The sequence below is a fragment of the Tyto alba genome, unplaced genomic scaffold, assembly GCF_018691265.1.
Source record: "Tyto alba isolate M040663 unplaced genomic scaffold, T.alba_DEE_v4.0 Super-Scaffold_28, whole genome shotgun sequence".
Taxonomy (NCBI): domain Eukaryota; kingdom Metazoa; phylum Chordata; class Aves; order Strigiformes; family Tytonidae; genus Tyto; species Tyto alba.
This window is the reverse complement of record NW_024881302.1, coordinates 838,307-862,592: the sequence shown is the minus strand read 5'-3', so window position 1 is coordinate 862,592 and position 24,286 is coordinate 838,307. Positions and strand designations below refer to the sequence as shown.

General features: G+C 51.1%; 2 protein-coding genes across 2 annotated transcripts; both read left to right on the top strand.

The window, feature by feature from the left end:
- Positions 1-66: 66 nt before the first annotated feature.
- EARS2 (glutamyl-tRNA synthetase 2, mitochondrial) lies at positions 67-9,001 on the top strand. The gene is given in 11 exon segments (XM_042798614.1): positions 67-147; positions 598-753; positions 2,277-2,466; positions 2,735-2,841; positions 2,844-3,110; positions 3,113-3,205; positions 4,051-4,159; positions 4,670-4,823; positions 6,062-6,192; positions 7,514-7,649; positions 8,235-9,001. Coding segments are annotated over 11 exon segments (1,506 nt in total). The 5' UTR covers positions 67-68; the 3' UTR covers positions 8,319-9,001.
- A 212-nt stretch (positions 9,002-9,213) lies between these two features.
- GGA2 (golgi associated, gamma adaptin ear containing, ARF binding protein 2) lies at positions 9,214-24,173 on the top strand. The gene is made up of 17 exons (XM_042798907.1): positions 9,214-9,279; positions 10,326-10,410; positions 11,259-11,334; positions 11,826-11,924; positions 13,554-13,677; positions 15,595-15,698; positions 16,200-16,280; positions 17,090-17,227; positions 18,331-18,412; positions 19,338-19,457; positions 19,730-19,897; positions 20,155-20,210; positions 20,493-20,644; positions 21,461-21,630; positions 22,591-22,760; positions 23,199-23,309; positions 23,923-24,173. The coding sequence occupies exons 1-17, from the start codon at positions 9,246-9,248 to the stop codon at positions 24,031-24,033; spliced, it is 1,881 nt and encodes a 626-aa protein (XP_042654841.1). The 5' UTR covers positions 9,214-9,245; the 3' UTR covers positions 24,034-24,173.
- The last annotated feature ends 113 nt before the right edge of the window (positions 24,174-24,286 follow it).

Here is a 24,286-nt window from a genome sequence, read left to right as displayed (position 1 = left end):
GCCCCCCCGGCGGCAGCGCGCCCCGCGATTGGCTGGTCGCGCCCGGGCGGAAGTAGCGGCGCGGCGGGATGGCGCGAACGCTGCGGGCGCTGCGGGGCCCGGGCCCGGGGCGGGGCCCGCGGGTGCGCTTCGGGCCCAGCCCCACAGGTAACGGCGGCCCCCGGCCCCCCGCGGGCGGCGCCGCGTTGGGGCTGCAAAACCGCGAGTTCGGGCAGCTGCGGCGCGAGCGCCGGCGCTGAGGGGGCGCGGGGCCCCCCCCGGGCCGCCCCGCCCCGTCTGTGCGGAGAAACAACCGCGGGGGCCGCGTGGTCCCTCCCGGTGACCGGCCGCGAGTGGGGTTTCCTGGCGCCGAGCGGTTTGTAAGGAATTCCCAGGTCGCTTCAGGCACTGCGTTCTTGGGGGGCCGCCGGTCGGCGCCACCGGTGATTTATTCCCGCAGCAAGTGCCCACGAAGCCGGGGGGTGTCTGCAGCGCCCCTCCCCGCCCCCCAGTTAGCGCTTAACGTCCCAGCCCAGGTAGCACTGCCCTCCCGGCTCATCTGTCAGAACCTCTCTTGGGCCTTCAGTATTGTCATCTCTGATTTCCCCACGGTAACAGGTTTCCTGCATTTGGGCGGCCTTCGGACTGCTTTGTACAATTACATTTTTGCCAAAAAACACCAAGGGACCTTTGTTTTGAGAGTGGAGGATACCGATCAAAATCGAGTGGTGCCTGGAGCTGCAGAAGGAATAGAGGATATGCTGGATTGGGCAGGTATTTGCAGACATCTTTCGTTTTTAACTTACTGAAAGATTCTCTTACGGTACCCAAATTGAGAGTATTTTGCACAGTAGCAAGCTGTGCATTGTTTCAGATGGTGAATTAGTTGAAATGTAGTTATTTATGCAGCTAGACATCAGGACAATCCTCCTGGAAGTAGGTTTTATAGCAGAAATAACTGGTTCAGCGTGGTTTCTGTGGGCTGTGTTGCCTGACACAGAAAGATCCGAATTTGTGAAAGTGGCCCAATGCGCAGGTGTAACAAAGGATGCGCACGAGAGACTTGAGGGGGAGGCCTGCAGTTGGAGCTTACAGACCACACTGTAAATTCATAAGTTGTTTGTATACGGAGTATTTGCTCAAGGGGGTCTGGTGGTGTCAGTTTGCATTTTGAATCCTCTGCTTCTCCCGGATCTTAAGAACTAGAAGTGAGGGTGACTTTAGAATACAGAATTGTGATAAAGTTAGAGCCAGATCCCACAGGTGCTGCCGTTAACGGGGAGGTGTCATGGTTTAACCTGGCAGGCAGCTAAGCACCACCCAGCTGCTGGCTCTACCCCCCCCACCAGTGGGATGGGGGAGAGAATTGGAAGAGAAAAAATGTAAAATCTAGGGGTTGAGATAAAGACAGTTTAGTAGGACAGAAGAAGAAAGGAAAATAATAATAATAGAATTAGAATATATGAAACAAGCGACACACAGTGCAATTGCTCACCACCTGCCGACAGATGTCCAGCCAGTTCCTGAGCAGCAGCCCCCCAGCCAGCTCTCCCCCCAGTTTATATACTGAACATGACACCACATGGTCTGGAAGAGAGAGCCCTTTGGCCAGTCGGGGTCAGCCGTCCCAGCTGTGTCCCAGCTGCTTGTGCCCCCCAGCCTCCTCACTGGTGGGAGGGTGTGAGAAGCTGGAAAGTCCTTGACTTAGTGTAAACACTGCTCAGCAACAACTAAAACATCGGTGTGTTATCAAATGTTATTCACATCCTAAATCCAAAACACAGCACCATACCAGTTGCTAGGAAGAAAATCAACTCCATCTCAGCTGAAACCGGGACAGTAGGTAAGCTTTAAGGGGTTAGGACTTTGCTGGTGAGCACTAACTTTGGAGTAGGTAAAATAGTTGGCTGAGGTGGCAGCGGTATTTTTATGCTACGAGTGTTCTTTGCTATAAGGAGGGTGGATGCTACTCCGTACGTGTACACCAGACTGCATTTTGCTCCCGGTAGTGTATCAGAGCTGTTCAACTGTTTATTAGTTTCTGGTGGTTTTTCCCACTTGTTGCTTCATAAACAATAGTCTAAATTCTGGTGAGGTGGCTGCTGTTGATCTCCTGAGTCCAGGGGAGTCTGACTTCTGTGCTAGACAGGTGCCATTAGCTGGCTGCCCTGGAACAGAAACCAGCTTTGGATGCTCTCTGGAGCCTTGCTGTTTCACCTTCATTCAGTGTGCTCCGATGGTGCGTTTCACTCTGCCTTTTTACAGGCTTTTTATGTCCCGTCATACTGATGTTTCAGGTATTCCTCCTGATGAGAGTCCTCGCCGTGGTGGTGCCTTTGGACCCTACCAACAGTCGCACAGACTTGACCTTTACAAGAGAGCCAGCGACCTGCTTTTGGAGAGAGGCGCGGCGTACCGCTGCTTTTGTACGCCGCAGCGCCTGGAGCTGCTGAAGAAGGAGGCATTGCGGAGCCAGCAGACCCCGCGGTAGGGATTCCATGTCCCCTGGGTGGTTCCCTCTGTGCTGCACACTTGTGAAAACGTAACGACAGCGTGCGCAGCAGTAGGCTTGCAATCTCACTGCCTTGCAGAGAGAGAAGCCAGCGTAACCCTTAGAGGCTTGAGGGAGTGGCTGGACGTGTAGTGGGCCGGCTACAGCTAAAATTCAGGGATCAATTTAAAGTTTTGGGAATGTGGAAATGGCTGACGGGGTTGGCCTGTGTTGAGCTGAGACCTTGGCTCTTCTTTCTCAAAGATACGACAACCGGTGTCGGCACCTGACGCCCGCGGACGTGTCCGAGAAGCTGTCGCAGGGCCTTGGCTGGGTAGTCCGCTTCCGGCTGGAGAAGGGGGTGGAACCCTTTGGGACCTGGTCCACGGGTGGAGCAAGCACGAAGTGGCTGACGTGGAAGGCGACCCGGTGATTCTCAAGGGGGATGGCTTCCCAACTTACCACCTGGCAAACGTGGTGGACGACCATTACATGGGCATCAGCCATGTTCTGCGGGGAACCGAGTGGCTGACTTCGACGTCCAAGCACCTCCTTCTCTACAAAGCCTTTGGCTGGGATCCCCCTCAGTTCGGTCACCTCCCGCTGCTCCTGAACAAAGACGGTGGCAAGCTGTCGAAAAGGCAGGGGACATCTTTCTGGAGCGCTTTGCTCAGGATGGCTACTTGCCAGAGGCCCTCCTGGACATCATAACCAACTGTGGCTCTGGATTCACAGGTAATGGCAGCAGGCTGGGTACTTGCTAGGACACTTCTTGATGCCAACTTTGGGGAACGGGGTAAGCGTATTTTAATAGCCGAGAACTTTGACAGTGTTCAAAGGGATCGGGAAATGGGTGTCAGGTGACCAGTCTGTCACTGAAGTGCCACCAGGGCTTCTGCGGAGCTCCCGTGAAAGATGAGGTGGTGAGCTGGAACGGTTGGAATCTTCCTGCCTCTCTGCAGCCATTTAAATTGAGTCTGATGCTTAATGGGTTCTCACTTGGGGCAACATTCATCTCAAGGTGAAGAAACTGTCTGTGAACTCTTGGGAAAACTTGTATTCTGTGATTAATAATTACACTGTTGTGTATTACATCTGTTGCACTTCTCGTTTAACCAGAAAGACCATGAGAAGTTGAGTCAATGACTCCTTTTGTTGCTCTTGCTGCATGGGGATCACAAATTAACTTATGTTTCGGGAATTCTGCTTGGGATTGAAACCTTTCTTGGGCAGTGGAGCCTCCTGGCCGAGAGTTACGTTTTTTTTGGCTGACTGATGGAAGGGGTGTTCCACTGAGGAAGGTAATAGTGCCAAGCAGAATGTCCCAGTTCCTCGCCAGCAGTCAGCAGAGCCCGCTCGTAGGGAGAGGGCAGCTTCCTGTGTGTGCCTGCTACAAGTTCCCTCCTGTTTGCTGGGGTATGTCCCCGTTAGCCCTGTGACAAGTGGCTCTCCCGTGTCACTTCTTCCTTGGGTGTGCTGCTGCCCCAGCCTTGCGCCTGAGGCTTCCGGTGAAACACAGTGACACCAGTTCTCTGCAGGAGACTGGATGTGTATTACTCCCTTGTTGGGTTATTTTGCAGAGAAACAGATGGGGAGGACTCTGGAGGAGATGATCTCACAGTTTGAAATAGGCAGAATTACAACCCATTCTGCCCTCCTGGATCTTGAAAACCTTCCAGAATTCAACAGGTATAAATATCAGTGGTAACTTTAAAATTAATCTGTACATCAGCGAGAATTTGTTCCTAGCACGTGGCTTTGCCTGGCGATTTTGCTTGCTGGATCAAGCACGGTCCCAGTGCGGCGGCTTTGTGGCCATGCTGCAGCAAAGTACAAGTTCCTGCTTACACTGCTCCTGCCTGTGCTTGGGTGCTGGTGTTGGGTGCACTGTAAGAACCTGGGCAGATGGGGTGTAGCGAGGATGCAAGGTCTTATGTTTAGATTCAAAATAATATCTAAAGAGAGGCGACGCTTCCAGAAGGTACTTCTGCAAGTACACTCGTGTGCTGCGGGGACGTTGTGCTGCTGAGAGTTACCACATCTTTTGTTCACGGTGGTGCATCAGAGCTAAAGGCTTTGTTGTAGAATGTCTGTCTGGGGTTTAGTGTTGCTTTTCTAACAGTTCTGCAGTTTTCATTAGTAAATGCTGTGAGGTTGGGACGATTAGATTCAGTCTAACCCCAGTTTTCTTTGTTACAGGATTCACCTCACCCGTCATATTGAGAACGAAGGGCTGCGACAGAAGCTAATTAGAGAGTTGCAGTTGCTGGTGGAGCACGTCTATGGGGATCAACAAGTGGATCAAGAGGTTCTAGAAAAGGAGTACGTGGAGCGAGTCCTCCTGCTGAGAAAAGTATGAGCAGTGATAGCATTATGTCACTGTTTTGGGGACCTGAGGTTTTGTGGGATTCCTGGAGGAAGATTCAGCTGAGTCCTGGGCACTGCTTTGATCTGAGCTCTGCAGCTCCACAGCCCACCAGTGGCTGTCGCTGGCCGCTCAAGTGGTTGTGTGCACGATGACTGCCAAAATCCGACGATACAGTTAGCTGAGCTGCAGGAACAGGCATGGTGAATATCTTAGTGGCCTTTTGCAGATTCCCAAGCTCATCTGTCCTTTGCCGAGCCAGCAGAGAGCTCCCTTGGCAGAGGAAGGGTGAGTCCCTGCCATGAAAGTGGGTCATGGAATTGTAAGATAGCTCTTGGAAGACCTCTCTGGTTCCCGCTCAGAGCAGGACGGTCAGTAGTGCTGGGTAAGGTCAGCTGTGGCTGCGTCTGGATGAGTGGTGACAACCTCCAAGCTGCCCTTCTCCTGTGGCCCAGGATGCGGGTGGCTTGTGGGGGGAAGGTCCAGCACCCGGGGCCCCTCACGCCAGGGCACTGCCCACCTCCAGCTTTTGCTGACCGGGCAGCGTAAGGCACTTCTGCTTTGCTGCTGCTCCACTCTTTGGAAGCAGAGTCAGAGCAAACTCTTTGCAGAGGTAGGTGAAGCTCTTGGTTAAACTAGTGGGGTTTGTGCAGTGGGAGCCCCGGGCTCGGGAAAGTGGCAGGGTGCTGGCTGTGCAGGAGACAGAACATGTTGCGGCATTTCCCAGCGCCAGGAGGGAGGACGAGCCCAGCTGTTTCCCAGTCTGCCCCTGGGATGTGGTTGAAGTATCTGGGGGATTCCTTGTGAAGAATAAAGCCTTCTTTGTAGGGGCAGGAAGGGGCCCGACTGTCCCAGTGTGAAGGCTTCGCTGTGGCGGCGGGCTGGCTGACTCACGTGAGCCCCCGCGGCCGGCTGAAAGGCGGCAGATGAACGTGGCAAGCCACTTCCCTGGGCCACCTCTGAGTCAGCCCGCGCGCGGCTCTGCAGCACGGGTACAGCCACAGCCCCCCGCGCCGCTTCTGCCTCTGCGCACACCCGGCGGTTACGGGGGTGACAACCAGCTGCCTGCATGTCAGCAGCGATTCACATTTCCGCCGAGCAGTACGAAGCACAGGGCAGTGGTGTGTCTGGACCCGCTTTTAACTGTCTGTGAAGTCCAGGCTGAATGAGTTTGCTTCCCCCACAGCTTAACCCTCAGCCTTGACAGCTTTGCTTTCTCTCCCCAGGGTCACATAAGCTTCCTGAAGAATCTGGTGTCGTGTGATTATTCTTACCTGTGGGTTAGGCCCTCGGTGTCTCGAGAGCAGCTACAAACTATTTCTGCAGAAGCAGAGGAAATAGGAAAACTAGTCTTAGGGTAAGTATCTCTTCCCAGTTCTGTATGCACCCAGTTCTGTTGCTCTTGGCTGCTGTCTTGATGTTGGACATGCTCGTAGTTCTTGTTTGATTTGCTCTACTTTGGAATGTGCTGTAGTTAATAACTGGTGCGATATTCACTGGTTTTAATTGAAAGGCAGCTTGCTAGTGGGAAAGCTCACATCAGTGCTCTCAAGCGAGAGTTGTCACATCTGGGTTTGGTAAAGCACCAAGCACAGCGGAGTTTGTGTGCCGGCGTGGCGCTAACGAAGCAGGGGTGTTAGCAGGGTTCTCCCACCTGATCTCCTGTGCTTTCGTCTGCTGTAGCATCGAGCCGGAGAAGTACAGAGTGGTTTTGGTCAATGTGTGTTCAGACCGATTATGCACTGAGAGTTCTGGGTCTCTGGAACAAACCCAGTTTGTGTCCAGCCGGAATCACCATCCCTTCCGAAAAGCCCATCCCCGAGGGGCTTTTGCTGCTTCCATTTCTTTGTTTCTAGCTAGCAGTCTGCAGCTCTGTCTGCTCAGAAACATTGCTGGGATGGCAGACAGTCCTTCTGGGCCCGTGAGTTTTGTGGGGTTTTGCCAACGTGTTTCACCGCTGCCCCGTGTCCCTCTGCTACTCCACACCTTGCAGCTCGGCTGGGTGGTATGTCAGTCTCCTTTCCAGTTCAGATCTCACATCTGAACTAAAATGAGCCCTGAAAACCAGTTTGGGGAGTAATTAAGGTGGCAGTATCTGCGAATTGAGCTGTTATTTCCAGATATCTGTAAAGTTGTTTGCCCTCGGTCATTTATCACAGCTGAGTGGTAACTGGATGGTTGTGATGGTAATTTAAATGTCAGAATACTCGCTGTCCTGGAGGGATAATAGTGCTGCTACCTACAGCTGCGTAGTGGCAGCGATGGCTCCTGCACCTCTAAAAGTCATATTAAAAAAGAAATCAGAATTACTGCTTTTCCTGTGGTTTTCCAGGTCCTTGGCACAATTTCATGACTGAAACTTGATGCTTGCTTTTCTGAACAAGCTCTGCTCCTGGTGCTGCTGAAGTAGATGAAGGGTGCGGTTCCGCCAGGTTTCCGCAGCGGCGAGGGGGTGACGCACCGGCCCGCCCGGGGGGGGGCCCCTGCACCCAGGGGGGTGCCCTGGCACAGAGCAGGGTCGGGGGCAGCCGACTTCACCTTGGACTGCTGCTGCTGACAGGAGAGTTTGCAAAACCAGTCTGAGGCAGCTGGCAGTCGTCGAAGTCACTAGTCATCTCTGGGTAGGAATCCTGTGTTTTGTGTGGCCCTGGACTGTAAGGACATCTTGTTTCCTAAAGGCTCGTGACAAGGCAGTCAGCTGTTTTGACTGTGGAGGAGCTGAACAACGACCTGAGAAGCCTCCAGAAGCAAACCAAAGAGACGAAGTATAGCAGCATGATGCAGCTTCTTCGCTTGGCTCTCAGTGGGCAGCAGGTAAAAAAATAAAAATTCTGAGACGGGGACTTTCTTTTTTTTTTTTTAACAGCTATCTTCTCTCTGATAGCAAGATACTGGTATTTGGACATCTCACAAGAACTGACGTCAGTTTCTGTTACGAGCAAATACAGCAGTTCTGAAGAAAGAGCTGTTCTGAAAGTTTCAGAAAGGTAGAAATTGTCTAAGCATGAATATGATGGTCACAAATCTGAAGGTAGAAAAACCTCTGGACCAGCTGTAGGGAGTGTTGGCAAGGTTGTAGGTTTTGGGAAAAACTGGGATTTTATGTGCAATCTGCTTTCACAGAGTTCAAAACCAAGTTTTACAAGAGTTCTTCAAAGCCTAATCCTGGCCTACACCCTGGCATCAATCCTTCTGGGTCAGTTTGACCATTCTTAGCGTTTCACTTCAGGAGGAGAGAAACCCCAAACCCCTGTTTTGAGGTTGCAAATAAAACCCCTACCCTTGGTCTAACAGCAATCTGATAGCTAATCACTCTCTCATTTCCGTCATGATGGTGCATAAACATGTGCTGCAGAGCCTAAGTTTCCATTTGTACAGTGACTTCTTATGTGTTTTCAGCACGGACCGAGCGTTGCTGAGATGATGGTGACTTTGGGACCCAGAGAAGTGTGTGGACGAATACACAAAGCACTGTCTAGCTAACACGAGACAGAAATGACGCTGACAGCCAGCCCACGGACTCAGATGGTGTAGGCAGCATGTGCCGCTCTCCTAGACCTGTATTTTTGATCTCAGCTTGATTCTCTTTGATCAGATGAGCTGGGCTTTGGACCAGGCAGGTGTCACCATGATGTTTGCAGGTCTGTATGTATCTGCACTAAGCATAAGCCACTTCGTCTGGGAGAGAAACCAAATACAGATTTGGGTCCGTCCTTCTATTTTCATCTCGTGCAAATAGCCTGGTTTCCAGGTTGGGAGAAAGAGACGTTTATCAGCATTTAAATTCAGACCACGTGGACAGAAAGTAATGTTGTTTCTGATACCGGCGTGGCTCGTCTCAAGCGATTGGTCTCATTTTGGAGGGGGCCTTGCAGTCAGGGTAACTACGGCTACAACTGCACAGGTCCCCAACAAACACCATGGGGAGGGTATTTTTATATCTATTTAAATAGATATGTATAATATAATATTATAGCTGCTGCCCTCTTAGCTGCCCCGGTGTCCTGCCAGGCTGAGCGTGCCGCTCTGAGAGGGGAACTCTCCTCCCTGTGTACTGTGTCACGCGCGTGGTTCTGCTAAGAATATCCCTGACCAAGAGATTGGGATGTTTTTTCCTCTTTTGGATGGTGACCTTTTCATTATTAAATTAATGTGGTGACTTTTGATTCCGTTCTTGCCAACGCGCGCTCCCTCCGCATGCCAGCGAGGGGAGGAGCAGCCGGGAGGGGGGGGAGGGTGGGTGTGTGTGTTGGGGGGCTGTTTTACCAGGACAGCCCACGCCCACAGCGTACGCTTCCACGCCAGGAAAACTCGCGTGGGCTTCCCCCCGCGGCGAGGGGCGGCAGGCAGGGAGCGAGGGCGGGTGGCTCCGCTTCCTGCGAGCGGCGGGGCGGGGCGCGGCGCGAGTCCATGGCCGGCGCTGGGGAGCTGGAGCGGTGGCTCAGTGAGTGGGGCCGGGGGGGGCCGGGGCTGGCTTTGCCCCCCGGCCCCAACCGGGTGGGCACTGGAGCAGCTTCAGCTCCGTGGGGACGGGTCTCCGGGGGGAAGGGTCTAGCTCCTCCCCGGAGCCCCTTTAGCGTGATGGTCATGGGTGCCGTCTTAACCTGCTGCATCTCTCCTGCTCCCCACCTCTCCTGCTCCCCATCTCTCCTGCTCCCCACCTCTCCTGCTCCCCACCTCTCCTTCTCCCCACCTCTCCTTCTCCCCATCTCTCCTGCTCCCCACCTCTCCTGCTCCCCATCTCTCCTGCTCCCCACCTCTCCTGCTCCCCACCTCTCCTGCTCCCCACCTCTCCTGCTCCCCATCTCTCCTGCTCCCCACCTCTCCTGCTCCCCACCTCTCCTGCTCCCCACCTCTCCTGCTCCCCATCTCTCCTGCTCCCCATCTCTCCTGCTCCCCATCTCTCCTGCTGCCCACCTCTCCTGCTCCCCACCTCTCCTGCTCCCCACCTCTCCTGTCCGTCGGCCCCAGCCCTGCCAAAGCTGCTTGAGCGCTGCACTGGGCAGTGGATAAAGCCCAGAAGGACTGTTGGGCTGTTTTCCTCCATTCAGCCGTGCAGGCAGAGCTTTGGGAGGGGCACTCGTGCAGCTCTGTTGCAAAAGGGTAAACGGTTCCACGGCAAGGTTTGCAGTTCCGTCCAGGGAGAGCTGCCTGAAAATGCTTTTTAGCAGTTTCTCGTGCCCTGTGCTAAAAGCAACATCATGCTGTTGCTGCTTTCAACACATCAGTTTGTGGCTTTGACTCTTTAAAGACTTTGGCTCTTTAAAGTGTGTAGTCAGGACTGTATTTTTAGGGAGATTTTAGTAACAGCTGTTTCCTGCTTGTCCTACGTCTTCCATTCCTGCCTCCTTTACAAAAAGCCCTAAAGCCGCTGGTAGCAACGCAAGGTCTGAGCTGCTTCCTGCCTTGTGCCACTCACTCGCATGCCTGTCGCACTGAGGCTCCTTTTTCTTTCTGTTCTTTTTTTTTTTTTTTTCCCTCCTGTGTAAGATAAGGCCACTGACCCAAGTATCGCCGAGGAGAACTGGGAATGCATCCAGCGGTTCTGTGACCAGGTGAACGCCAACACAGAAGGGTAAGGCAGACAGACGGCTCTTTGTGTTCGCTCTGGGCTGCGTGTCTGGCTCTGAGCTTCTCTTATGGCTGCGGGGGGGAATGGGACCTGTCAGGCGCGGCGTGGGGAGCCCTCGCTGGGCTCTGCTGCTCTGCAGAGTGTCAGGAAGTTGCAGAGGGGTGTACGGCAATGCGCTGGAGGTCGATGTCTAGGAATGGGCTCTGATGTTCACCGCTGCAGCCCACGAGGCAGCAGGTCCTCCCTGTGCCCTCGCCAGCCCCGGGGGAGACCAGCCAAGGATGCCTGCTGTGGGTTCTGCAGGGAAGCCCTGAGTGAGCTCAGCCTCGGCTTTTTTCCTTTCCGAGAGGTGGGAGATCTCTGCTGGTGCTTTCCCACCCTCCGGCTGAGCGTCTCGGCTCTGTGGGATTGAGCAGGACCTAATGAAGCAGATGACCTGTCAAAGCTTCGCGATCGTCTCTCCTTAGAGCAGCCGCCCCTGCCCTCAGAGCCCGCGGAGCAGCCCCCTCTCCCCCAGCAGTGGGTGTGCACAGGAGCAGTCTGCCGGCTGCCTGGGGCTGGGCACCAAAGCTCCTGTGACTGCGGAGAGGCAGCTCTCCTGGTTCCCCCCCCGGGGGGATCCCCAGCCTCTCCCGGCTGGCTCCCTCCTGGGGGACAGCACGGGGGTCGCACAACCTGCTCAGTTCACCCCTCGTGGGGCCGTGGGTGCCCCAGGCTCTGCCAGGGGAAGGGTCTCAGTCCTGCGGCAGGCTCTGAGTCCGGCAGTTGCTCTTCTCTGCAGGGCAAAATCAGCAACATTTGTTTTTCTTGGGAACTTGTGCGTTGTCTGACTTGCTTCTGCTACTCCCTAGCCCATCCCTTGCACCGAGGCTGCTGGCACATAAAATCCAGTCACCTCAGGAGATGGAAGCTCTCCATGCTCTCACAGTAAGTGCTTTCATCCGCATGCAAAGAGAGGCAGCAGTAACTGGAAAGGGAGTTTGGGGGGTAGAGACAGTATAGCTGTCTCTTCCTCTTCTCTTAGATGTCTCTCCCTTTTAACTTTCCATTGCACAAGGAATACGGAAACCAGGGTATAACGGAGGGAGTAACTGCCGTTGTTCCTTCCCTTGCTGCTCTGCTGAGGTGTCTCAGCAGCCTGTGGCTCTCGCTGTCTGACCTGTGGTCCCACTGCAGGGCCACTGGCCCAAAAGTTGTTGGTGATGGGTAGAACAGAGCAGATGGACTTAAACATGCTGTTTAAGAAGGTTGGATGGAGGAAAAATGCATGTTTTTGCTGCACAACTTTCTCGGTATCTTGTATTTGTGAATGCAGTGCCAGGAAGTTCTCAGATTTAGTATTATAATGGAAAAGTTTTTAAAAATTCCCCAAGACTTGTGTGTACAGTTTCTGTTTGGTGCTGTTTTGTTTTCTGCAGGTGCTAGAGACCTGTGTGAATAACTGCGGTGAAAGATTTCACAATGAAATAGCAAAATTCAGGTTTCTGAATGAGCTGATTAAAGTGCTTTCCCCAAAGGTGGGTGGTCGTGGTTACACTGGACATCGCAGGTGGGACACACTGTTTATTTCACACCAGAAATGAAAACTTAAGAGTTAATTGCACGCAGAAATAGAGCAGAATTTGTTCTGTGCCTCCAAGCACAAGGACTGGATGTGGATCGCCTTGTAAAAGATGTAAGCCAGGGTCTCTTTCTGTGAAATGCTTTTTCCTTGTGGTTTCTCCCAACTCTGCAGGGACAGTCAGGGACTCTAGAGGAGCTCGAAATTGTTCCTGTGGCCCTTTTGCCCCTCAGTGATGCACAGAACTTTGGTTGGGGAAGTGGCAGAGGACAGGGGTGCCCGGAGCTGCCCAAAGCCTCTCCATGTTTTCTTACGCTCTCTCCTCAAACTCTTGTGCTCAGCCTGCTCTTCTTGCTTTCTCCTGCCAGAAGTTAGCCTGGGTTTGGGTCCTGTTCAGGGGGCAGGATCGGCGTAGGCAGCAGCAGCAGGGACTGGGCTGCAGCAGCCCCCACGCAGCCCTCTTCACTGGCTCGCAGCACGTTCATTCAGTAGATTCAGTATATTCATTCCTGCTCCCTGCTGTGGAGCACTTGGCTTCTGAGCGCAGTCGCTGCCTCCTGAGAGGAGAAGGAGCCATCAGAAATGAGACGTTTCGTCTGAGCAGCTGAGCTGTGAGTTCGGAGTGGGTGCACGGGGGCCCCTGGCAGTGCCTCTCATGATGAAAAACGGGGACCTCTTTTATCGGAGACACTGTGATCTTCACGCCTTTCTCTTCTCTGCATGAAATAGCAAGCCTGGGACTTTCTTAAATGCCCTTCTTAGCAACTCAGTAATCGATTCCCGGTTTTAGTGGGTCCTGCACACATTTACCACTTGTACAGATTTTCCATTACATCATCCCGATGACAGAGGTGCAAAAGGCTGGTTTCGGAGAAATGTTTAACTGAACAGCAAAACCTCTTCTCTCAGTCCCAAGTTTAGTAAAGGTATTTCAGTCAAACAACAAAGTTTAAAGAATGTATCAATACAGAGAGTTTGATAGAACAGGTATCATTTAATTAGTTTAAAATGCCTGGTGTTTTGGAGGTTTGTATGTGGCTTTTACAATTCTTCCGGATGTTTTTATAACACACTAGAGTGCTTGTAGGCAATGATGAGAGAAATTGGAGAAAACGTCCAGGTGCTGAATAAAGACGATAACTTTTGTTTCTGGTTTTGTTCAGTTTTCATTTCTCTGGGTCTGGCTGAGGCCAGTGGTGCCATTTGCACTGTGGGCAGTTAAGGGAAGTATTTAAAGTCGAGAACAGAGCTGTTTTCGCTAAAGTAAAACAGCCTACTTTTGGTTTCAGATTCGATAACTGATCAGAAAAATTTTCAGCTGGTTTCCTTTTGATTGTCATATAACATTTAGGTAATTATCATGCACGTGTTAGTGTTCCTTGTATTTACAGCCACAGCTGTACACACCATTTCTTATGCTGCAAGATGCACAGTTGACAACACTGTGAATGAAGTGCTAGGAGTCCATTTGCTACTTGATCTCTACACACAGACAACTTGGGGCTAGACCCATATGCCATATCTGGCACTAATTCTTTGGTTCTAAACTTTTTGGTCTTACTTTTTTGTTTTGTTTTGTTTTCAGTACTATGGAACCTGGTCTTCAGAAAAAGTCAAGTCAAGAGTCACAGAAGTAATATTCAGTTGGACAGTCTGGTTTCCTCAGGAAGTTAAAATCCGGGATGCTTATCAGATGCTGAAGAAACAAGGTTTAATTCTGTTATTTCAGTTTCCTTTTTAGCCTTCCAAGTCACATGGTTTCAGACCACAGATATCTGTCCTTTTCAATTTGTGACTCAGCTTTTTTCTTAAAATGTTGTGTGTAAGAAGGAAAGGACAAAGGCCACACTTACAAGGCTGTCTGGGTCTTTAAAGATGCACGTAACTGCTGAAAGAGATTTACCAAAGAACAGCTTTACTGAGTCAGAGGTCAGGCTAGCCGCGTGGCCTCTGCTCGCAGATCGCTCACCGCTGCTGCGTGGGGGGAAGGTACAGGACAAACTCAGTGACCTTTGCCCTGGGGTGCTCTCCCACAAAATGGGTTCAGAGACATTCTGAGCCCGATGTTACATCCATCACATGGGATAGTCCCTAGTGGTACTGTAATCCAGAAATTTGTCCAGTCCCACCCTGATATCCCAGGTAATAAGTTTCACGGCGTAACTAAGAAAGTGCCATCATACTTTCTGTGGAGGTTCAGAGAACTTGGGTGTTTGTTTAGGTGCTTCCCACCAGGTTTGCTTTCTGCATCTTTGAGCATCCAGTGGCTTTGCAAGCCTTCCCCCAAGTCCTGCTGTGGAAGCTTCCCTGCCATCACTGCCTTGCCTTCATGCAGCGGCTGCTGCGGCTGGGCTGTGGGCAGCGTTGGGGTGCTGAGCAGGGGTGCTGGGTGCCCTCCGGCCGGGCAGCTCTCGGGGACCCAGTGCCTGCACCAGCAGTGGCTGTGTGACATCCTGCTCAGATGAGGGAGAGCAGTGACTTAGATTGGCAAATCCCCAGTGGAGTGGACAACTGTGAGACAAGTCTCCAAGTCCATAGACTAATGGGATACATGATAATTGGCTAAGAATATGATGAATTATGGCAAGTGATACAGTATGCTTTGTGAAACTTAATGGTAATAAGGGAAAAGGGAAAAAAAAGAAAAGAAGAGAGAGAGAGAAATAGAGATCAACAGTCTGGGGTCCTATGTCGGTCCCGTCCAAGTTTGTCAGGGATGCATCCACCTTCTTCGCTTCTTCACATCCTTTTTTTTCTTTCTATCTATTGCTTCCTTGCTCTCTTGCTTTCTTTCACTCCTTGCCCCCCCTCAATTTATACACACTTTCCTTGGGCCCATCCCCTAGGCTGACCCACATATCACGTATCACATGTATGGGGAGGGGTAAGGTGCTGTAATGGGATGATGTAATTAGCGTGATTCCTATTAGCATATTCACAGGGGTGTCAACTTGAATATCCCTTTCGGGGACAATGAAGCGAAGGTCGTTGGCGGGACAGATGGCCCTTGAGACTTGGCAGGCTGCACCAGAGCAGGGCAGCCCTGCCTCCACCGGCCCCCCAGCCCCAGCCGGTGCCACCTTATCCACCCCGTGCTAGAGCTTCCTCACTTGGGGGTGTGCGAGGCATTCCTGGGCGCGGGGGGCCGCCTCCTGCCCACCCCTTACCCCTCGCTCAGGCTTTTTCTCAGTCCCTGTTTCGGGCTGGCCGGGGAGGAGAGGCCGATACCTCAGCTGGCATCGAGGGTCCCTCCGGCACCCCCGGGCACGGCTGGTGCCGGGCGCTGCCCGGCCGTACCGACGGGTGATCCCCTCTGCTCAGAGGTCCGTACTGGTGTGCTGCCAGTGCTGTTGGGGGGGGGGGATTCTAGCAATGCACCCAGAGGGAGCTCAGCACGTCCGGATCTTACTTTCTACCCTGAAAATCTCATTTGGCCTGTGCTTAATTCACAAGGGAAAGGGAAGTCTCTTGCCTGGGCATGTGCCAAGGCACCTCCTTGCTCCTCCGTTTAATTCTGTAGCGTTCTGGGGAGGGTGAAGGAAATAGGTGCAAAATCCAATGCACTGTTAAGCATTGGTGTTTTAACAGCTCAGGCATCACTGAACAAATATCGTTACCCATTCCAGGGATTGTAAAAGAAGACCCCAAATTGCCAGAAGATAAAATTTTACCTCCCCCTTCTCCACGACCTCAGAATTCTATTTTTGACACAGATGAAGAGAAATCCAAGGTAAATCTTAGGGGTTTTGTGCCTACCCCCCTACTCTGATTTGTACTGATGAGAAAACAGGCTCAGTCACCTTTTGGGAGCTTTTGATGTTTCCGATGGAATGTTTTCAAAATGTTGTTAATACTTCTTGCTGTACAACAGATAGAGAATTCTTTAATGCTTTCTCAGAAACTCTTGCTTCATAAAAAGTGAAACTTTTTTAGAGAAAAACATCAGTTTCTCTTACACTTTCCCGAGAGAGGGTTTCTGTGGGTCTCACAGATGTTCTGCAGAGCCAGAGAGCTCCTGTTCCCCAACAGCCAAACAGTGTGTGCAGGCATCTGTAGGAGGCAGCAGTATTATCTGGATTAGATCACAGGACCTGAGCCCACCTACTTCTGGGATTATAGAAACTGTTCCGACAGTGTGTGTCTCTCAATATCTGCTCTTGTGTGACGTGTGCCTGTAGCACAGTGCCTAGAGACTGCTGCTCACTGCTGTCTGATGCTCTCCCCTCCGCAGCTCTTAGCAAGGCTTTTAAAGAGCAACCACGCGGAAGACCTGCAGGCTGCCAACCGTCTGATCAAGAGCATCCTTAAGGAGGTAGGAGCTGCTTGGGTCAGAGCCTGTGCTTGCAGCCGGGGAGGCAGGGGTGGACTTGGCAATTCAGTTTTTGACAGGGGGCCCTCTATACCTGATCATAACGCTGCCCCAGAGGAGGGATGATTTTCAGTATTTGTTATTCCCAAGTTACAGTGGGGGATTGTTTTGTTTTGTTTCCCTAAAATACACCATTGCCAGGAAGAGGGAACATATATACCCAGCAGGCTGTATGGCAGGACACTTCCACGTTAGTGGGATCCTGGCAGTAGTATTGCATTAGTGATAAGAGGTTTCCAAAAATAAACTCAGTTCCCAGGTGGAAGAAAGCCACATCCGTACGGAACTACCTCTTTTCTGCACACTCTGTGTGTGCACGTCTGTCATGTCCGTTTTCATTTTCCACCTAAAAGAGCACCCCACTTCTCTGCATAAATAGGAGGTTTGGTCTGGTTTAATGAAATCTCTGCAGTTGTTTTGAGAATGTCCTTCTGTATGGCAGAAGCCACCAATGCCCAGCTCTAATTTTGAAGTCTTACTCATGCCTGTGGTGAAATGAATTCTGTATGCACCAGCACCCTGGCAGGGGCAGGAGGTTTCTGTCACCACCCTTGGCAGGGAGGTGTGGTGGGTGCAACACTGATGTGGAGCTCTCAGGGGGGTGAGTCTTTACCCACTTTGTGCCTCCTCTACCTGCAATAGGATATTAGTAGGAAGCAACTCCCCAACAAGTGTGATTCAGAGTGCCCCAGCATGTGCACTGGCTGTATTAGTCAAATCATCATCTACTTTTATTTAATTTTTCATCAAAGGAACAAGAAAAGTCAGCTAAGATGTCCAGAAGAGTGAATACCATCAGTGAGGTTTCTGAAAATGTTAAACGTATGGATGAATTACTGGAAAACTACAAGAGACAAGAATTATCCAAATCTGACCAGGAGACCCTACAGGTAAATGCTCTTTTTCCTGCATAAGAGGTTCTTTTGAGTGGCTGTGCCTGGGAGGGCCCAGGATTCAAAGGGCAGCACCGTGCACTCAGCTTCTGCCAGGGAGACGGCGTTACCACGCCAAACCGTGTCCAGCATATTTAACAAATAACGGTCCCGCCGGTTGGTGTAAGGGAAGTTGGAATGGAACCGTCTCCTGCTCTGCTGGCTTGAGTTTCTGTCCAGGTTAACTGCTCTTCTCGTGGTATCTTACGGGGAAATGGTTCTTCCTCCAGCAGTGGTGTAACACGTGGGAATCCCCTTGAGCCCGGGCATGGTTGGGTGGGTGTGGTGAGATCTGACCAGAGAAGCTCAAAGCTGTGGGTTCTTCAGCTTGTGTTATGGTTTCTGTGATTCCCCTTTTTCTGCCCGGAGTTCACTGGCCTGCTGCTGCTCAATTCACTGAATCAGTGAATCGAGGGAACATTTGATATCACTAATAGGGCTCTCTTGGAATAGCTTTATGGCCTCCAAATACCTGAAACTCCATTAGGATACCTACCAAATTAAAAAAACTTTAGGCAACTGAATTTTTGCAGGTAAGAACTTGTGTGGCTATGTGTGATGGCAGAATTTGGAGCTAGGTGCTGTCGGGAGGGATGCTGCTGTAGATGGGGGAGATCCCACTCTCAGACTGAGACAGTGGCTGCCCCCGTGCCCCCTCACTTCCTCGAACACCCAGAAGAGAGCCGTAAGCAGCTCTGCATTGGCTGGCAGTAGGTACAACTGATGGTCATAACACTTCCCTCCGAGTACTGTGATCGATCTAGGCACACCTGGATACTTTTTCCTTTAAATGGAGTAATTTTACACTGGTCTGCCTTACATCGAGAGCTTGTGATTGCTGAGGAGATACCAGCACAGCCTCCTTGTTCCAGTGGCTGTACTTCCAGGCCACCGTGGATTTTTAAGAGGGCAGCGATGGGCAGCATTGATTCCCTTTGTTTGGCCCTGGGCAAAAAGTGCATCTTCCTCTTCTAGAGGTAGCATCGCGTACAGGTGATCATGGAGACAGAGACGTGTGAGAGTGCCTGGGGTCTCCTGACATGAAACATTTCCCTCCACAGACTCTGTTTCAACGCTGTGAGAAGCTCAGGCCGCTGCTCTTTCGCCTTGCCAGTGAGACAGTTGATGACGATGGGGCTCTAGGTAAGAGCCAGTGCTGTCCTTGGATTTCTTTGCAGTTAAGTTTGTCTACCTTTACTTTAACAAGTGGGGTCTGCCCCTCCTCTCAGAGGGGGAATGCTGAGGCACTCGCTACCCTGCTGGCAAGGCTTTCCACATTCACCTTTAAACCAGGCCCGTGGGAATTGGCATGTCTCCTCCCACTCCTCTCCAAGGAAGCTGTTGGTTTTCACTTGGAGCCCAAAGTTAAACAGTGAATCCAGTTTCTTCCAGATGAGGTGGTTTTCAGAGTTTCTGAAGTTTTGATGTTCACAGAACTGAAGGCCCTTGAGATCCTTTCTCTACAGAGCTTGAAGTTCTCCCTGTCTATAAACAGAGAAGGGAGAATACTTGTTGAATTTTGTAAGTATAATACTGGGGAGGGTCATATGAGCAGAATCTCTGAATTCCACAGTTGTGAAATTTAGCCCTTCCCGGAGGATTGCATTTCAGTCTTGTCCATATGCCTTGAAAAGCTGGCTGAAGTGATGCCTTCCTGAACAGACATCTTAAACAGCAACCGTAAGAACCCAGCTGTGCCTCAAACATTTAATTTATACCCATGAATGCCAGGGTTCTTCAGCTGTGGAGTGCTGGATTATAGACTCAAGTACACTCGGAAAACTTGCAGAGAACAAGAAAGTGCATAAGAGATGGCAGGAACTATAAGTACTTTAGAGACAGGATCAGATTTCAAAGTGATCTTGTTAAATGAGAGAGAGGCCTGAAATCAGCAGATGTATGTGCAAAATGCTGCACTTCAGGACGAAAAGCTAGTCCGGAGCTCGGGGCAGATTGCCCTGCTAGACTGCTCCAGGCAAGTCCTTTTCTCATGAGCAGTTTGGAGAGTGCCGTGGAACTGACCCTCGTGTTACAGCATCAAAAGGTTGCTGCTTCTCTTGTTTTCCAGCTGAGATACTGCAGGCCAATGACAAGCTCGCCCAGGCGCTCGGACAGTACAGGCAGGTTGTCGCCAGCCGTGACGATGGTGGTGGAGGAGGTTCAGCCACCAGCTCTGCTGATGCAGCAGGTAACGAGCATCCCACAGCGTTCCACAGCAGCTCTGCTCCTGCCTGGCATGTGTGAGTGGGGTCTGGAGGGGGCATGCTTCGGAGAATAAATATGGAGAAAACCCTATAACACAGGAAAACTGTTGTATAACCGTCATTTTATTTGACATATGGCTGATAGAAAATATTCCCGGAGTTCTTCAGCTGTGAGCCCTTTCGGGCACGCCTGCACCCATAAATAGGCTGCTCCCTTCAGGAGGTTTCTCTTTAACTCTTCCTTCTGTTTGCAAAGCATGCCGGCCAGCCCCAAGACGCATGAAGAGCTATACACTGATTGACTTCTCTGAACTGGAGATGACGTCCCAGTCTCCTGCAGACCAGTTTGCAAACATAACCACCACCTCCCGCCACGGCAGCACAACCTCTACCTGTCTGCTTGATGAGGAGTTGGAGTCATTAGGTTTGTATGTGCAGTTCCGTACGGTGTTATCCTTGTTTCTAGGGTTTGTGGCATTTAATAAAGATGGGAGAACTTGGACTTTAGTGTTGGTGCTAAGGGAAAGTAGACCCTTTCAGCCGGTGTCATAAGTGTTCAAGAATATCGTTTCTTTAATGGCGTTAGACTGGAGTCGCACTGCTGTTAGACAACAAAGGAACAACCTGTGGGAAACCCTTGTTTTCTGTAATTGATCTGTGGCATTTTGGCATCTTCCTTAGATCTCAGCAACTCACCTGTTGTACAGAAACCACCACCTGATTTTGGATTAGCAGAGGTGAGTGATCCTCAGATACTGTAGTCCATAAGGTACAAAGGACAAAAATCAGGCATGATTCTTGATCTACCTTTCTCTGGTAGCCTTTTCTTACACCACTCTATTCTGAAGGGCAATTAGAATCCTCCTGCTCTGCAATGAATTTCTCAGGTGCAGTTTGCAACCAGATTACTCATATTTATTTACACTTTAGTGTTATTAAAAATGATGTTTTTTTCAGTGGAACAGGTCTGATTTTTGCTGATGTTCTATAGCATGAACCAGAAGTGCCTTATTTTTCAGACTGCTGTACACAATGGATATGGTGAAGTTGTAAGTGCTGTTGAAAAACTGGGACTGCAGGAGAGCTGGGAAGACAGCTCTTCCGAGAAGAATGAATTTCAGGGTCTGGTTGATCAGCTCTCTCCACCATCCAGGACCAAGGCATTATCTTTGTAAGCAAACTGCGTCACACAGTCTGGCTTTGGAGTTAAGGAATACTGGTTTACAGTAGTGAGGTTTAGGAAAACCTTTCAACTGCAACTGGTTAGTGATGGCAAGCTATCCATCTGCACATCGGCTCTTAAGCAGCAGTTACGGGCCTGTTAATTGCACTTTGTGTAATTGCACACTAGGACCTTCCAAGGGTCAGAAACTTGGGGACACAAATCCCACAGCTTAGTAGCAAGGTAATCTTGAGCTAAAGGAACAAAAACCTTACAGTCAGGTCTTTTTATAAAAACCCAGGACTCAAAAAGTACTTTCCCCACCTTTCTTCAGTCTGTGACAAAGTAGTTTCCAGGCGTTCAGTGGAAGCCCAACAGTTTGTGAACCAAATTAATCATCCACACATCTTCAGGGCAGGTGATCATTACGATATGCGTATGCAGTCTGCCATAATACAAGCCAAGAAATTTTACTGGAGATTCCCAGCTTCTTGCATTGTCTTTGAGCTAGAACTTACTTTAATCTCGCTCACTAGAGCTCCAGAGAGTCTGTGCCTAGGAGAGTAGACTTCCAAAGCCCCAGAACGAAGTTTCATGACAGTAGCAGAAATCAAAGTCTGCCTTAATGAATGCTGAAACAGCAACTTCTTCCGTATAAAATAGAGACAGTTTTTGAATTTCTCAAGGAATCAAGAGAGTGTAAGGTTGTACTTTTATACCTAAAAGGGATGAGGGATTTGAAATACAAAGGGACACAGCAGAAGATGGTATATACCATGTAGTCTCCCCAGTTAATATAAGCTTTCTACGTGCTTTTCTTTCCAGGGATTTATCACCAATGAAATTGCCCTTTCCAGATCTTCCAAATAGCTCAATGGCAGATACTTCATTCTCCAGTCTAGGCTACGAGCTGAAGCCCGCTGCCTCTTTGCATCCAGCTTCCTATGATGCTTCCCTAGAAAACCTTTTTGTCCCTTTAATTTCAATTACACTGAGTAAGTGCAATGATTTCTGTGCCCCAGCTCTGCTTACTAGAGGCTTACTAGAGGTCTTCTGTGATTTTTGCAGGGGAGCAAGCCAAAGTAGCTTCATGCTGTGTGAGTTGGCTGGAGAAATGTAATTACTGTTCCATGAAGGACTTAGTGTATCTGAGAATTTAAACAAGTGCTAGGGATCATACCATGGAAATGTCCTCCCTGTTCAGCAGTCAGGAGTTTCCTGCCCTGCCTAACCTCTGTGATCTGCTTCTAAACTGTTTGCCCTTAGCACCTTTAATCGAGCTTCAAGCAGTTCTTCTCCAGAAGCTTAAAAGGTCTGTCTGTGGGTGGGAGTTGTCCCGTTTCCTAAAGCAGAGCTGTTCTTTCCACCTCTGCTTTTCAATTCCATACTGGATGGCCCAGCCCTGCAGCCACCTGCTGGAGTGTCACCCTGGGTACAGGGCACGCCAGTCTTGGAGCAGGGCACGTCCTGCTAGGACTGCAGAGCCTTGGCCATCGCTGCTTTTGGAAGAGGACCCGTACAAAGACATTTGGATCTTCTGACTTCAATCCCTCAAGTGAAGGATTTACCAGATTTTGGAAGGGCTGGATGGTGATAGCCAGGTGTGGATTTACCAGGCAGTGGTGATAAGGGGCTAAGTTTCGTGTGTGCCAGTTACATTTTGCTTTTCCCATTGTATCTCTGTTGGATCCATACCTGACCTCTGTAGCTGACTGTTTGAAATCTGAGCTGCTAAATCTCCAATTTAGACACTCAGATTCTTTTCTCTGCCTCAGAGGTGAAATGCAAATCACACACAGGTGCTGTATGCTGCTTGGTCTGTGAGTTTGCTAGAGGAAGTAAAAGTTTGTATGTGTGTTTCCTTCTTGCTGCTCCTTACCCCATCTTTGCTGCTCTACCTTCAGGAGGGAGGGGAATCCATGCTTTGTTTCTGATTCTCCTCTTGTCTCCGGCAGGCAGTATCTGTCCACTTACAGTGTACGACAGGAATGGTTTCAAGGCTATGCTCCACTTCTCCAGAGACCCGGCTCCTGGCCGACCAGATGTGCTGGTGATGGTTCTTTCCATGCTGAGCACATCAGCTCAACCAATTAAGGACATAGGGTTCCAGGCTGCAGTCCCCAAGGTGAGAAGCCTGTGTCGAGTAGCGGGGAGTGGGGCTAAGAAATGTCCTGAGGAGGTTTGCCATTTCTTGCTTCGGGTTTGCCTTGCTCATCAGAAGTTGCACGCCTCGCTGTCTGTGAGCGGTGAACCTGTTGTATGGTGGTGCCTGTGGCCTCGGTGCCCGTTTCACAGAGGTATCCCTGGCCTTGCAGCAACTAGACAGGGCTCCAGACATGCTGCTTTAGCCCCCTGGGTAAGGCACTTGTTCTGCCTCTGTGTGTGCAGCATAGAATTGTCTATTTAGGGATATCCGCCTTCGGATGCGGGCTGTGGAACGGTGTGCTTTTCGTTAAAGGACAGAATCTGGCTGACATGTCTTTAACCAGCTCTGTGGCTTGGTAATACTCCCAGCCCTTTTTCAGCATGGATCGGAAAGCGTTCCTTTTGTTTTCTCTTTCAGACCATGAAAATAAAGTTGCAGCCAGCATCCGGTTCTGAGCTGCCTGCCTTCAGCCCTCTCCTCCCCCCCGCGGTGGTCTCCCAGGTCCTGCTCCTCGCCAACCCGCACAAGGTGCGTGTGGTGGCTGGGTCTGCTGGTGGGGCACACGGACTGCCACTGCAGTGCCGGCGGGATTTGCGTGAAAGACGGGGAGCGTAGTGTTAGCGGGGAGGTGGAGGGGTGAGACAGGGCAGCCTGGGCTGTGCTGGGAAGACGTTTTCCCCACAGAAACGGCGTTCCAGAGCTGCAACCTGAGGAATCGGACGGGCAGTTGCTGCAGGGGCCTGCGCAGTTCTCCTTCAGTCTCCCTGCAGCGATGGCTCCCGGTAGACACTGCGCAGATGTTCACAGCTGACGGAACGTGAGGCCACCCACAGCAGGGGCGCTGGGCGGCAGTTCTGTTGCATGGGTGAATGAGGCTGAAGACCGGTGTAAGGAATCCCCCGTCACCGAGGGGGTTGGCCGGGCCTGGATTGCCCTCGGGTGGCTTGCACAAGCCTCCCAGTCGCTCCGTAGATATCTTATGAAGACCCAGGTCTTGCGCCGTGCGGAGCTTCTGCGTGGCTGAAGTGTTTCTCTCCCGTTCCAGCGAGCGATTCGCTGCAGGCCGCGCGGGCTGAGGCTGAAGGGGGCCCAGGAATCCGCAACCCTGACGTGCCCCCTCTCTCTGTTCCTTTCACTCTAGGATCCCATCCGGCTCAGATACAAACTAGCGTTCACGCAAGGCGCGCAGCCCTTCAGGGAGGTGGGAGAGGTGACCGGCTTCCCGGGAGCCGAGCTCTGGGGCAGGAGCTGAAGTTGAGCAGGCTCTACAGCCCTGCAGCCGGGAGCCTTAACGCTTCTGCCATACGAGTCTTTCCTTCTGCTTTCTGGCCCGATTTTTCCCTCATCCCCATTTATTTTTCTTTTTGAATTAAAAGAAAAAAAAACCAAAAACCTATTACCACCAGTCAGCCCTCGTGGCGGGCATGGGGGAGGCAGGGCAGGATCTCTCCCAGGGCCCTGCCCGGTTTTCCGAGGGGCCTGGGCGGTGCTGGGGAGGATGGGGG

Bases quoted from the DNA above. Each gene is read 5' to 3' on its own strand.
- GGA2 (XM_042798907.1), top strand. From the start codon at position 9,246: ATGGCCGGCGCTGGGGAGCTGGAGCGGTGGCTCA. The intron at 13,678-15,594 runs GTTTAATTCTGT...TACCCATTCCAG, and splicing joins TCAGATGCTGAAGAAACAAG to GGATTGTAAAAGAAGACCCC. The intron at 23,310-23,922 runs GTGCGTGTGGTG...CTTTCACTCTAG, and splicing joins TCCTCGCCAACCCGCACAAG to GATCCCATCCGGCTCAGATA.